The sequence below is a fragment of the Nicotiana tomentosiformis genome, chromosome 8 (genome assembly GCF_000390325.3).
Source record: "Nicotiana tomentosiformis chromosome 8, ASM39032v3, whole genome shotgun sequence".
Classification (NCBI taxonomy): Eukaryota; Viridiplantae; Streptophyta; class Magnoliopsida; order Solanales; family Solanaceae; genus Nicotiana; species Nicotiana tomentosiformis.
Genome location: NC_090819.1, coordinates 19,455,104 through 19,467,732, shown reverse-complemented (window position 1 = coordinate 19,467,732; position 12,629 = coordinate 19,455,104). Strand labels below are relative to the sequence as shown.

Below are 12,629 nucleotides of genomic sequence, written 5' to 3'. Positions count from 1 at the left end.
TCTTCCAACAATGAGATTGGACGGATTAAAAATATGTTCAAACAAATAATGGAGAAAAATGCCGACTCCGATGCTCAATTAGCCTCTCACAACACTTCAATCCGCAATTTGGAAGTTCAATTGGGGCAAATATCGCAAGCTTTAAACACTCGTCCTAAGGGGACACTACCTAGTGATACGGTGGTGAACCCGAAGGGTGAAAATAATACGGGACATGCCATGGCCATAACAACAAGGAGTGGAAGAGGTGGAGATGCAACCACCTCAAATCTAAGAAGAAATGTGGATGATGATGTAGTGGTTCAAGAAGATAAGATTCCAAGCAATGTGGTTCAAGCTAATGATGAAGTAAAAATTGACATTGATGAGAGTGCTGAGGAGACCCAAAAAGAAGTGAACCCATCTAGGGAATACATAATAAACATACCGGAACTGGCAGTGCAAAAGGCCAAGGCACCAATGCTAAGGCCTCCTCCTCCATACGCTAAAAGGCTCGCCAAGCAAAATAGTGGGAACCAATTCAAGAGGTTTATTGACATGATGAAGAGCTTATCCATTAATGTGCCATTGGTTGAGGCGTTGGAACAAATGGCCGGTTATGAAAAGTTCATGAAAGATTTGGTGACAAAGAAAAGATCAATGAATTGTGAGACTATCAAGATGACACATCAAGTGAGTGCTATTGTGCATTCAATAGCTCCGAAATTGGAAGATCCTGGCGCTTTCACAATCCCTTGCACTATTAGAAGCGCCGACTTTGCCAAAGCTCTATGTGATCTAGGGACGAGTATCAACTTGATGCCCTACTCAGTGTTTAAAACATTGGGAATTGGGCAACCAAGACCCATATCTATGAGGTTACAAATGACAGATCGTACTATGAAGAGACCATTGGGTATTATTGATGATGTGTTGGTTCGTGTTGATAAGTCCACCCTCCCGGCGGACTTTGTAATTCTTGACTGCAAAGTGGACTATGAGGTGCCTATTATCTTGGGTAGACCTTTCCTTGCCACGGGTAAGGCTCTTGTTTATGTGGAAGCCGGTGAGTGAAATGGTGGTTTTTCATGAGTACAAATCTATGAGGCAACCGAATAGCAACAAAGTTTGTTCGTTTGTGGACTTAGTCACCGAGGTGATTGTTGATGATACTAGTGCCATGATGAATGCTGATGATACTTTGGAGGCTGTATTGCTTAATCATGATGATGATGAGAAGGATGACTATATGGAATGTGTAAATGCATTACAAGGAATGGGGTCGTATACTTATGAACCCCAAAAATTATCCTTAGATCTTGAGAACCGGAAGACTCCTCCAACAAAGCCCTCGATCGAGGAGCCTCCCACTTTGGAGTTAAAGCCATTGTCTTCACATCTCAGGTATGAGTTTCTTGGCACATGTTCTACTTTACCTGTTATTCTTTCCTCTTGCTTGACTAACGTGCAGGTAGATTCTACTTTGGCGGTGCTTCAAAAAAGGAAGAAAGCTATAGGATGGACACTGGCGGATATTCGGGGTATAAGCCCCCCCTTTTTTTATTGCACAAGATTATTTTGGAGAAGGATACCAAACCCTTCACTGAACATCAAAGAAGGTTAAATGAAGCAATGTAAGAGGTGGTAAAGAAGGAGATCATAAAGTGGTTGGATACTGGGGTAGTTTACCCTATTTCTGACAGCTCGCGGACCTCTCTGGTGCAATGTGTCCCAAAGAAAGGGGGCACGACTGTGGTCACCAATGACAAGAACGAATAGATTCCTACAAGAACGGTGACCGGGTGGAGAGTGTGTATGGACTATCGGAAGCTGAACAAAGTCACTCGGAAAGATCATTTTCCGCTTTCATTTCTTGATCAAATGCTTGACAGGTTGGCCGGACGAGATTTTTATTGTTTCCTTGATGGATATTCCGGCTATAATCAAATTCTCATTTCTCCTGAGGACCAAGAAAAGACTACTTTCACTTATCCCTATGGTACTTTCGCATTCTCACGGATGCCATTTGGGTTATGCAATGCACCGGCGACTTTTCAACGGTGTATGATGGCCATCTTCACCGACATAGTGGAGGATATTCTTGAGGTCTTTATGGATGATTTCTCTGTGGTGGGGAATTCCTTCAATGATTGCTTGAACAACTTGGATAAGGTCTTGGCAAGATGTGAGGAGACAAACTTGGTTTTGAATTGGGAGAAATGTCACTTCATGGTGGAAGAAGGCATAGTCCTCGGCCACAAAATTTCAAAGCATGGTATTGAGGTCGACAAGGCCAAAATTGAGGTGATCTCCAAACTCTCTCCCCTACATCCGTGAAGGGAGCGAGGAGATTCTTGGTTCATGCGGGGTTCTATCGCCGATTCATCAAGGACTTTTCTAAGGTGGTGAACCTCTTGTGTAAACTTTTGGAGAAGGATGCCAAGTTCCATTTCAACGAGGATTGTATGAAGGCATTCGAATTGCTCAAGTTCAAGTTGACTACTACTCATATTATCATTGCATCGGATTGGAGCTTGCCTTTTGAGCTCATGTGTGACGCTAGTGATGTGGCGATCGGAGCAGTTTTGGGAAAACGTATCAACAAAATATTCCATCTGGTCTATTATGCTAGTAAGACCATGAATGATGCCCAAGTCAATAACACAATGACCGAAAAAGAGCTCCTTGCTATTGTCTTTGCTATGGAAAAGTTCCACCCGTACTTGATGGGTACAAAGGTGATTGTTCATACCGACCATGCGGCGCTCCAATATTTGATGAGCAAGAAAGATTCTAAAGGAAGACTAATGCGGTGGGTGCTTCTATTGCAAGCATTTGATCTAGAGATTCAAGACCGCAACGGTAGCGAGAATCAAGTGGAGGACCACTTGTCTCGATTGGAGGAGGAGGGGAGGCCTCATGATAGCCTTGAGATCAATGATTCATTTCCCGACGAGCAACTCCTAGCCGCTTCAATGACCGGGATGCCATGGTTCGCCGACTTAGCAAACTATCTTGTGAGTGGCATTATACCGAATGAGTTCTCTTCAAACTAAAGGAAGAAGCTCAAACGGGATTGCCTTGACTATTATTGGGATGAACCGTCTCTTTTCCGAATATGTACCGATGGCGTGATCCGACGATGTGTGCCAGAGGAAGAATAAATGGGTATTATTAAAGCTTGCCACTCTTCACCATATGGTGGTCACCATGGTGGAGCAAGAATGACGGCAAAAGTTTTGAGTTGTGGATTCTATTGGCATACTCTCTACAAGGATGCTAGTGAGCTTGTCAAGTGGTGTGATGAATGCAAAAGGGCCGGTGGGATCTCAAAGAAGAATGAAATTCCTCTCACCACCATTTTGGAGATAGATATCTTCGATGTGTGGGGTATTGATTTTATGGGTATGTTTGTTAGCTATTGTGGGAACACCTACATTCTAGTTGCGGTGGATTATGTATAAATGGGTTGAGGCCATTGCTTTTCCCAACAATGAAGCAAGGAGTGTGGTGGTATTCTTGAAAAAGAACATCTTCACGAGGTTTGGCACCCAAGAGCCATTATTAGTGATGGGGGTTTGCATTTTTGCAACAAGGCTTTTGATACCTTACTCATAAAGTATGGTGTCACTCACAAAGTATCAACCCCCTGCCATCCTCAAGGAAGCAGACAAGTTGAAGTCTCCAATCGGGAGATAAAGAGTATTTTGTCAAAGACAGTCAATGCCAACCGGACGGATTGGTCAAGAAAACTTGATGATGCTCTTTGGGCTTATAGAACATCCTACAAAACACCGATTGAGATGTCTCCATACCGGTTAGTGTTTGGGAAGGCATGCCATCTTCTGGTAGAATTTGAGCATAAGGCCGTGTGGGTTTTGAATAAGTTGAACCTTGAATGGATGTCGCGACAAATCTAAGGATATCACAATTGAATGAGCTTGATGAATTTCGGTATCATGCCTACACAAGCTCGTCTCATTACAAGGAGAAGATGAAGTACCTCCATGACAAGTACATCCACAACAAGGAATTTAAAAAGGGTGATCTTGTGCTATTGTTCAATTCCCGGTTACGGATGTTTCCGGGCAAGTTGAAGTCAAAATGGAGTGGACCCTTTGAAGTGGTGAATGTAACCCCATTTATTGCTCTAAATTTGAAAAATAAGAATGATGAGGTGTTTAGAGTCAATGGGCACAGAGTTAAACATTATCTTGGCAAGATTGATGATGGCCACATTGTGGGCTTGTGGCGGTTCTTCATTTCAAATGATTGGTAATCTGCATCGTGCCGCGACGTTAAATCATGCACTTCTTGGAAGGCAACCAATGTACCTTTTTCTTTTTCTTTTTCTTGTTTTTCTTCTTTGTCAGATAGATTTATTTTGTGCTAACTAGTCTTGAAGTGTATGCAAGAATGGGTGTACGTTGCAGGGACTGTGCAAGAAAAATTAGCTAATGTCACAAAAGTGCGAACCACACCAAAATTATGCGGACCGCACAATCACTCTGCGGCCGCACAGTTCTGTGTGCGGTCGCACAACTGGAAGATAAAAAATTCATGGTATCTGAAGTTTGGCCTGTCACATTTTCTTAACAATTTGCGGCCACACACAAAATTGTGCGGTCCGCACAAATTTTGCCGCCACACTCACTCTTGTGCGGACCGCGGAAATTCTTCCAAGGTACAAGTAAGGAGTGCGGACCGCACTCAAAATTGTGCGGCCGCACTCAGGTATGTTCTGGGTCCGATGGGTCAACCTATAAATAGGGCTTTTCATAACTTTTCACACTTTACACTCTCTGAAATCTCAAGCCCTAGGCAAGCACAGTGCACACCCTATTAGCTCTTAATCTTCTCTCATTTCATCAAGTTAGATTCTCACCTGCATCATTCACTAATGGTATGTTCAATCCATGTTAGATTTTTGTTCTTTCTTCTTCATTTGTGTTCTTGTTTTCTTTGATTAGTTTAGTTATTTTTAGGCCTATAAATGTCAAATGTGCTTAATATGTGCTTCAAAATCATGTGGGTAGCCTCGTATATATTAATTAGAGACTGGGTAGACCACTAAGCTTGTCAATTCGTGCAAACCATGTCTAAATTGTGAAATATTGCATGAACCCTAGTTTACTGCCCATGAAATTCAAATTGTGCGGTCCGCAATCCTTTAATTTAGGGCTTGTGTGTGCTTGAATTGTGCGGACCGCACTCACAAATATGCGGTCTGTAGTGAAATTGTGCTGTCCGCAGCAAAATTGTACGGTCCGGACTAATGAATGATTAGAGAACCCAGTATTCTGAACCTGGGGCGCACTCAAAATTGTGCGGTCCGCACTTTTGGTTGTGCGTCCGCACTCACTTTTGTGCGGTCCGCACTTGACAGTGTGGTCGCACAATTCAAGCACACAACTAGCCTACAACTGTCATGTATATATCTGTATCATATGAACCTGAACTCTAACTGATTCTTATTGTTATGAATTACAGACGATGGTTAGATCACATGATAGAGAAGATACATCAAAAGGGAGGGTAGAACCCTCCCGAGGCCGAGGCAAGAGTAACCTACCACTTGCCATTCATAGGACCATAGGCAAGAAACCAACCGCTAACAGAATTCGTGAACCCTCCGAGACCAGTGAATATCTCCCATCCGGGGAAGCTTCTGAGGGTAACTCCGTGCAAGCACAGCCGGAAGTCCAATCACAACAAGTCTCAGGAAGATTCCACTTGGTAGATGAGTCATGTTTCGCTGCTAGTTCTTCTGAAGGTTCGGAAGAGGGTAGCCCAGATTCTGATCCCTCTTCCTCACATGCCCCGGCTGTACCAATCAATATTGATGATGTACCAGACGATGGTAGAGGGGGCGATGCTATAATGGGGGGTTAGAGAGCTCGAAGAGAAGGGAGATGTGGGAAGACAGATTTGTCAGCTTGACTGCCTTCAACAGATTTAGAGAGTGGTGGCCCCAGAGATCGTTCACTCTTGAGAGACAATTCTTGATGAAGGATTTGGACAAGCATAACCCAAATGTCCTTAGACAGTTCCAGGAGAGAAAATGATGGAAATGGTTCACCCAAAGCGTCCTCGATGCAAATGAGCACTTGGTCAAAGAACTTTATGCCAATGTGGCTCACATTAAGAAGGGTACCAAGGTGACAAAAGTGCGAAATCTGAAAATCTGATTCGACCCCTGTGCTTTGAATTTTTATGTGGGATTTGAAGAAGTAGAGGCAGTCCTATACTAAGAAAAACTGGCTATGGGTGATGCAGCTTGCCCGTGGCTAGCTGAGATTTTGTCTATTCGAGGATCAACACCTCTATGGCTTACAACAGGGGTTCCCATAGTTCCGGCCACCCTAATATTTGAAGCAAAAGGGTGGCAAACATTTGTGTGCAGCCGCATTGATCCGTGCCTAAATGAGAACAACCTCCCACTTCCCCGTGCAGTCCCGGTGGCTTCGATTATGACTGGGTATCCGATTAATGTTGGTACCATCATGTCTACCAATATCACATTAGCTGTCCAGAAATATGAGAGATCATACCCGTACCCGAACGTCCTCACATAATACTTGAAAGATCAAAAGGTGGAGTCGAGGCAATATGATACAGAAGTAAAGTCCAAGAAGCCTTTCTCATGGTACCACCTGCAGGGTGCTGACAACCCGAAGTTTAAGGGTAAGGCAACTACCTCCGCTGGCCAGTCTGAGGAGCCAGCGGTAGTAGTTACTGATTCAGCTGTTGAGCCTTCCACAACAGCCGGTCCTTCCACCGGGACAACAGACATGCCACAATTGTCGTCTTCTAGACCACAAGTTTCATTATTAGTGCCAGCTTCATCCACTTATCCACAGACTACGCTGCGAGTCTTCCAGACATTGGCGAGTCTTAACAACTGGATGCAGGCATCTACTTCAAAGATGTTTGACATATCCAGTATTGTTGCAGCACAGTCAGCAGCCCCAGCAGCACCACAGGTACCTCCGTTAGTGGAGAAACATTGAAGAAGATTCTGGACAACTAGAAGACCATTATGAAGAATTTAGTGGCACATGGGGAGGTCATTGAGGAGTTGGGAAAGCAAACAAAGAAGATGCGGAAGTCTCAGGCATCGAAGAGGTCAGTGGACAAGTTGAGAAAAGTGGTTGCCAAAATTGCATCTGCCGGAGATCTACCACTAGACTTACTTATGGAGGGAGCACCTTCAGACCCAGTAGCACAGGCAGCACCAGCAGTACTAGAGGCATCATATATAGTAGCCGGCCAGTCTGAGGAGCCGGTTGTGACTACCCACACCGCTGAGGCGATGATCCAGATGCTCAGCAAACCTTTTGCCCCTCAGCCAGGTGATTATGAGATACAGCTAGAGGAGACAGGGGGTGTTGTGGATCCCATGCAGACTAAGACCACATAGGGAGTTCTCTTAACTCTCTACCCTTTCATGTTCTTATTTTTGTTAAATATTGGGACAATGCTTATTTTTATTCGGGGTGGGGGTGGGGGGTGGGGTTCTATTTTGATTGATTGACATTGACATGTGGCTTGTAATAACTCTTATATTATTTTTTTCCTTTATCTTTATTTTCTCTTTGGTATGTATATATTCTCCCCCTTCGTTTGATGTATATATTCAGTCTCCCTTATGTATATATTCATTTTACTTCGGTTTGTATATTCATTTATCTTGCTTTCCGTAGTTCTTCGTCCTCCCCTTTTTCTCATAAGTAAGCCCGTGCGCGGTTAGGAAGATTGGCCGCAATCTAAGCGATACTATTTCGTAGCTTCTTTACTTTGTCTTTCTTAGTAGTATAACTTCTTATTTACTTTAGTAGTTTCTTTTTGATTTGTTAGCTTCATTTTACATTTGAGTAATCAATAAGCCTTTGGTTTTCTTAATGCCATAGTTCTTTCTAAAGGTGAATTTTGTGTGAACCGGGTGGATCTTCCCAAAGATGGATGGCGTGACAACCTTCTTAAGGGATTGAGTCCGTTTTCTTTTATGTTTAGGCAAATATAGTAGTAATGAATAAAAGGGTCTCAAGTATACTTCACTTGGTACCAACACATTTACCTCCGACCGTATGGTTAAAAACAAAGTTGTTGGCATAAAATAGCTCTAGTTGTGACCTTTTAACTCTTGTGTTGACTTAAACAGTCATCAAGTGGTTCAGTCGAGATATTTGTGATTCTCAATCTTAACTAGTGTTGTTGTAGGCCCTCGAATCCGTTCTCTTTAGCAATCCAGCAACGTGAAAGGGGAGGTATTGAATTGCAAGTCCAAGTTCCCGTGCTAATAGTCTAGAACTTGCCCCAAATATTTTTCTAGGCGAAATTCTAAGTGTAGCTTGGCTTGAAAAATGATTATAGGCTCTCCTTGATCTGATTTGAAGTTTGAAATCTTCCATAGCCTACCAATGTGATATTCCTAGTTAACCCATTTGAGCCTAAGACTTTTTTTTTTGTTATTTCAATAACCACGTTACAAGCCTTTATCCGTTTTGTAATGAACCTCTCTTGGCATCCAATCTTTCCTTAGTATTCTTGAGAAATAATTGGCAAAAACATAAGTTTGGGGGAGATACAAGGAGTTTGAAAGTGATAAAAGGTACAAAGAAGAGAAAGAAAGGAAGAAAAGGGAAGGCAAAGAAAAGAAAGAAAGAACAAAAAGAAAAATGCCAAAAAGAAAGTGAATAAGGTAGAAAGTTGAAGGGATTCAAAGAAAAGTATGATGAAAGGCATGGAGTAAATAGAAAAAGAGAAAAATGAATGTCATGACCAAGAAAGAGTGACGTTACGTCTCTCTAGTTCCCCCGAGGAAAACGGAATTAACTCAAAGAGTCGACAAAGTATGAGCCAAAAAACAAAAAAAAAAGAGAAAATGGAGTGCTTAAGGAAAGATGAAACCATTCTATTCCAACAAGTCATACCTTAGTCCAAAAGCCTTCATTACATCTCGCAAAATCCCTACATGATTTCAAGTTGAGTGAGCTTATATTAGTGGTGATTTAAATAAGAGGGAAGCTTATGGTACTTAGAGCCGGACTTGTGACATTGTTTTGAGAGAGATGAGCGAACTTTTCACAATCCTTGCATCGAGTGTTACATTCTAAAGTGAGCTATGCTACTGGAGAGTAGAGGAGGAGGAGTTTGGGATCCACAATGACCTACATGAAAGAGCGAGCTTCTTTGATGAATAAAGTCAACTCTTAATGCTCTAGTGTCACATTAGAACTATTGTACTCAAAAAGTCAAATCATTGCATTGTTGATAATTCATACGTGTTGTGGGTAATTGTTGGTCCCAATTGATATGTGATTGATTCACCTTAGGCCAGCTGAAATATCCTTTTTTTCTAGTGGAGGTGGGAATTGCCTTAATTGCTTGAGGGCAAGCAAAAGCTTAAGTTTGGGGGAGTTGATAAGTAGGGATTTTGACCGCTTATTTGCTCTCTTTTACTTGCGTTTTAGCTCAAAAATGCTTAAAGGTATTCCCGTGAACTAATAAAATGTGCTTTCGTGCAGGAATATTGGGAGACGAGCCAAAGAAGTCAAAATCAACTCATAAAGGAGTCAAAAATGGACAAGGACCAAAACAAGGCAAAAGGCCCACATTGCGGACCGCACAATATTGTGTGCGGCCGCAGAACAATAAAACATCACTGCCAGATATCCTTCAGAGTATGCGGACCGCACAATTATTGTGCGGCCGCAGAAGAGGTGATTCAGAGAGTTAGTTTTTGGGCAGGCTGAAGATATGCGGACCGCACCATAATTGTGCGGCCGCAGGATGACAAGTGCGGCCACACTCATAATTATGCGGTCCACTGAAGAGAAGAATCAGAGAGCCATGTTCCAGTCCAAGTTCAAACACGTCCGCATCCCACTTTTATGCGACCGCAGAAGGCCCAGTTGACCAGTCAAGCTCAGAGTGCGGACCGCACACAGAATTGTGCGGCCGCACAACCTCCGCAAGGGTATTTTTGTCAGATATTTTCAGCTTAATATAAATAAAACTTTTTGTCATTTTTAGGGTAAGTTTTGTTTTTAGAGAGCACCTGAGCTGTTTTTCTTTACTGTTTTGAGTAATATTGTACTAGATTAGCTTCTAAACATTAGGTTTTCTTTCCCTAATCAATTATTATTCATTCTATCTTAATTTCTTCTTGTATTTCTTCATTTTTCATGAGTAGCTAAATTTCTAGCTAGGGTTGTGGCCCAATCCTAGTGTGGGTACTTGATGGGTGATTGATTTAGGACTTGTTTGTGATTGGGTTAGTGATATTTAGCCTAGTTATTGCTTGAATTAAAAAATTAATGATGGCAAACATTGATTTATGCCTAATTGACCAGGTCTCTACTTGAGAAAGAGAGACTAAGTCTAGGAAAACTTCGCTAACAAGAAATTGGGCTGAACTCAAGAAATTGATAGCCCCAATTTAAAAGGTTGAATCTAGAGATAGTAAGACCCGACTTGAGCATTTATCACTTATTTTGCGCAATACCCATTTGGACTTGAGAAAGCCAAATTAGGCAAAATCACTCAAACTACCGAGAGGTATAGAGTGGGTAATTGCATGTGATTGCTATATTACAACCCCGACCAATCAAACTTGTCCTAGAGTTTACAACCCATTAGGTAACCACCTAGGTAGAAGTCACGACCCTAGATCTTTTATCATTTGGAAAATAGCCAAAACTAAAAATATTGTCTTCTAGTTTTATAATTGCAATCAATAGTTTAAAGTAGAAGTAGAAACAACAAACAAGAATGTGGAAGTGTAATCTAAGGTATATCGTACAATTACACTAAATATATACCTAATCGCAATTCTAACTCCCTGATGATTCGACCCCGACTTACGTTGGGTTTTATTATTGCTTTGACCGCCTCACTACCTATATTTGTGATGTGAGTTTGGGCGACATCAGTTTTTTATGCCCAGGGAAGATCCATCCTTCAATATAAATGTATAGGGCAACTCCATGCCCAGGGAACTCCATCCCAAATGTGAATATATATGGCAACTCCATGCCTAGGGAACACCATCCCAAATGTGAATATATATAGGGCAACCTTATGCCCAGGGAACTCCATCCCAAATATAATATCCATTGTGCTCACTGTGGGTGTATGCAGATTCCAGAAGGGCTCCTTCAGGCCAAGTGCTATAATAAGCCAATCATGGCATGAATCAATAATAACTACTGCGGCGTGCAGCCCGATCCCATCAATATCCTCTGTCACACCCTTTTTTTCACTTTACTACCCTCTTTAAAAGAAATAAAGGAGATTTTTAAGCTCAAAAAGGTTTTCAATCATGAAAGTGACAAAATTGTATTTCAAAGGTTTTCAGAGTCGCCACTTGACATTTGGTTTTGGTGTGTCAAGTCACCGTTTTAAAAAAAAGTGATTTTGCCCCTTAAAACACATTTAGACTCCAAAACTAGTTTGCACCAGAAATTCTGAGTAAGAGGGGTCATTTGATTCGGGAAGAAGGTGTTAGGCATTATCAAAGTCCCGGAAAAATTACGGTTGCATACATGATCTAGTTGGCTTTTAAGAATACTCTAAATTGAGGCAAAACGCACAAAATAAAAATAAACACAAAAAGGTTCGAGGTTGTCCCTACCTAAATAAAGGAAAATGAAAAATAAAACAAAAGTACTAAAATTCTATACTATGCTTCCATAATGTCATCCCGTCTTCAGTCTCCAATTACATGTGTTTCAGGGCATTCCCCTAATAAAAATATTTACAAGCTCTTCGGGCATTCCATGATAAAAACCAAAATAACTAAATGAGACAACCTCTCACCTCTAAATAAAAATGCATAAACGTCCTAATATTGCCTATTTGTTTAACTCTCAAGATCCTAAAATAATTGCCTAAACCTTGCTAAGCCCCACAGTGAACGAGTGAGTAAAAGGCTAGCGATTCCAAATGAAACTTAAGCAATTCATTTTCATACTATCACTAACTCATTGGATGATTAATTGTATTAAGGAGTGCCTTCTTCCACCCATGCCAACTACACTTCAATTTATTAGTTATTTACATATTATCTGAATGCTCTCATGACCCATATAAGCACATGTTGGCACAAATTTGCAAAACAGAGATTCAAAAATTTACCATTGGAGATTAAATCAAAGATTAAACTCAAACTGATCTAAATTAGCATAGCAAATTATTCACAAAATAACAATTGAAGCATATTATGCAAGCAAACACAAATCACTCACATGATAAAAACCTGATATTAAATTAAGAACAGAGGAAGGGGTGAACCTCAATGAGTAGATTTCTTTTAGATTAGAGAAGCTCCGACTTTACAGTTCTGCAACAAAAATTGAGTAGCAACCGGAAAAATCAATAGGAACGCAAACCGGACCTCGAACAGCGACTTAGACCAGCTCCATCTCAGCAGTAAAATTCGAATTCAAAATTAGAAAATAAATCTGTTAGACCAAAAATGCTAATTTAAAAATAAATAGACAAGATTTAAAGGAGGAACAAATTAACTATATTAAAAAACCCGAATACTACTACAATATTTACTAAGACTACAACTTAAAAAATTACACTAAATCAAGTGAAAAATATTTTTTTGAAATTTTCTTTTTATGTTTTTTTGTAAAAATAAA

The 12,629-nt window shown here is 41.1% G+C and overlaps 1 protein-coding gene across 1 annotated transcript; it reads left to right on the top strand.

Moving 5' to 3' along the window:
- Positions 1 to 219: 219 nt before the first annotated feature.
- On the top strand, positions 220 to 1,053 carry LOC138897147 (uncharacterized). Its single transcript, XM_070183106.1, has one exon. The coding sequence runs from the start codon at positions 220 to 222 to the stop codon at positions 1,051 to 1,053; it is 834 nt and encodes a 277-aa protein (XP_070039207.1).
- Positions 1,054 to 12,629: the final 11,576 nt, after the last annotated feature.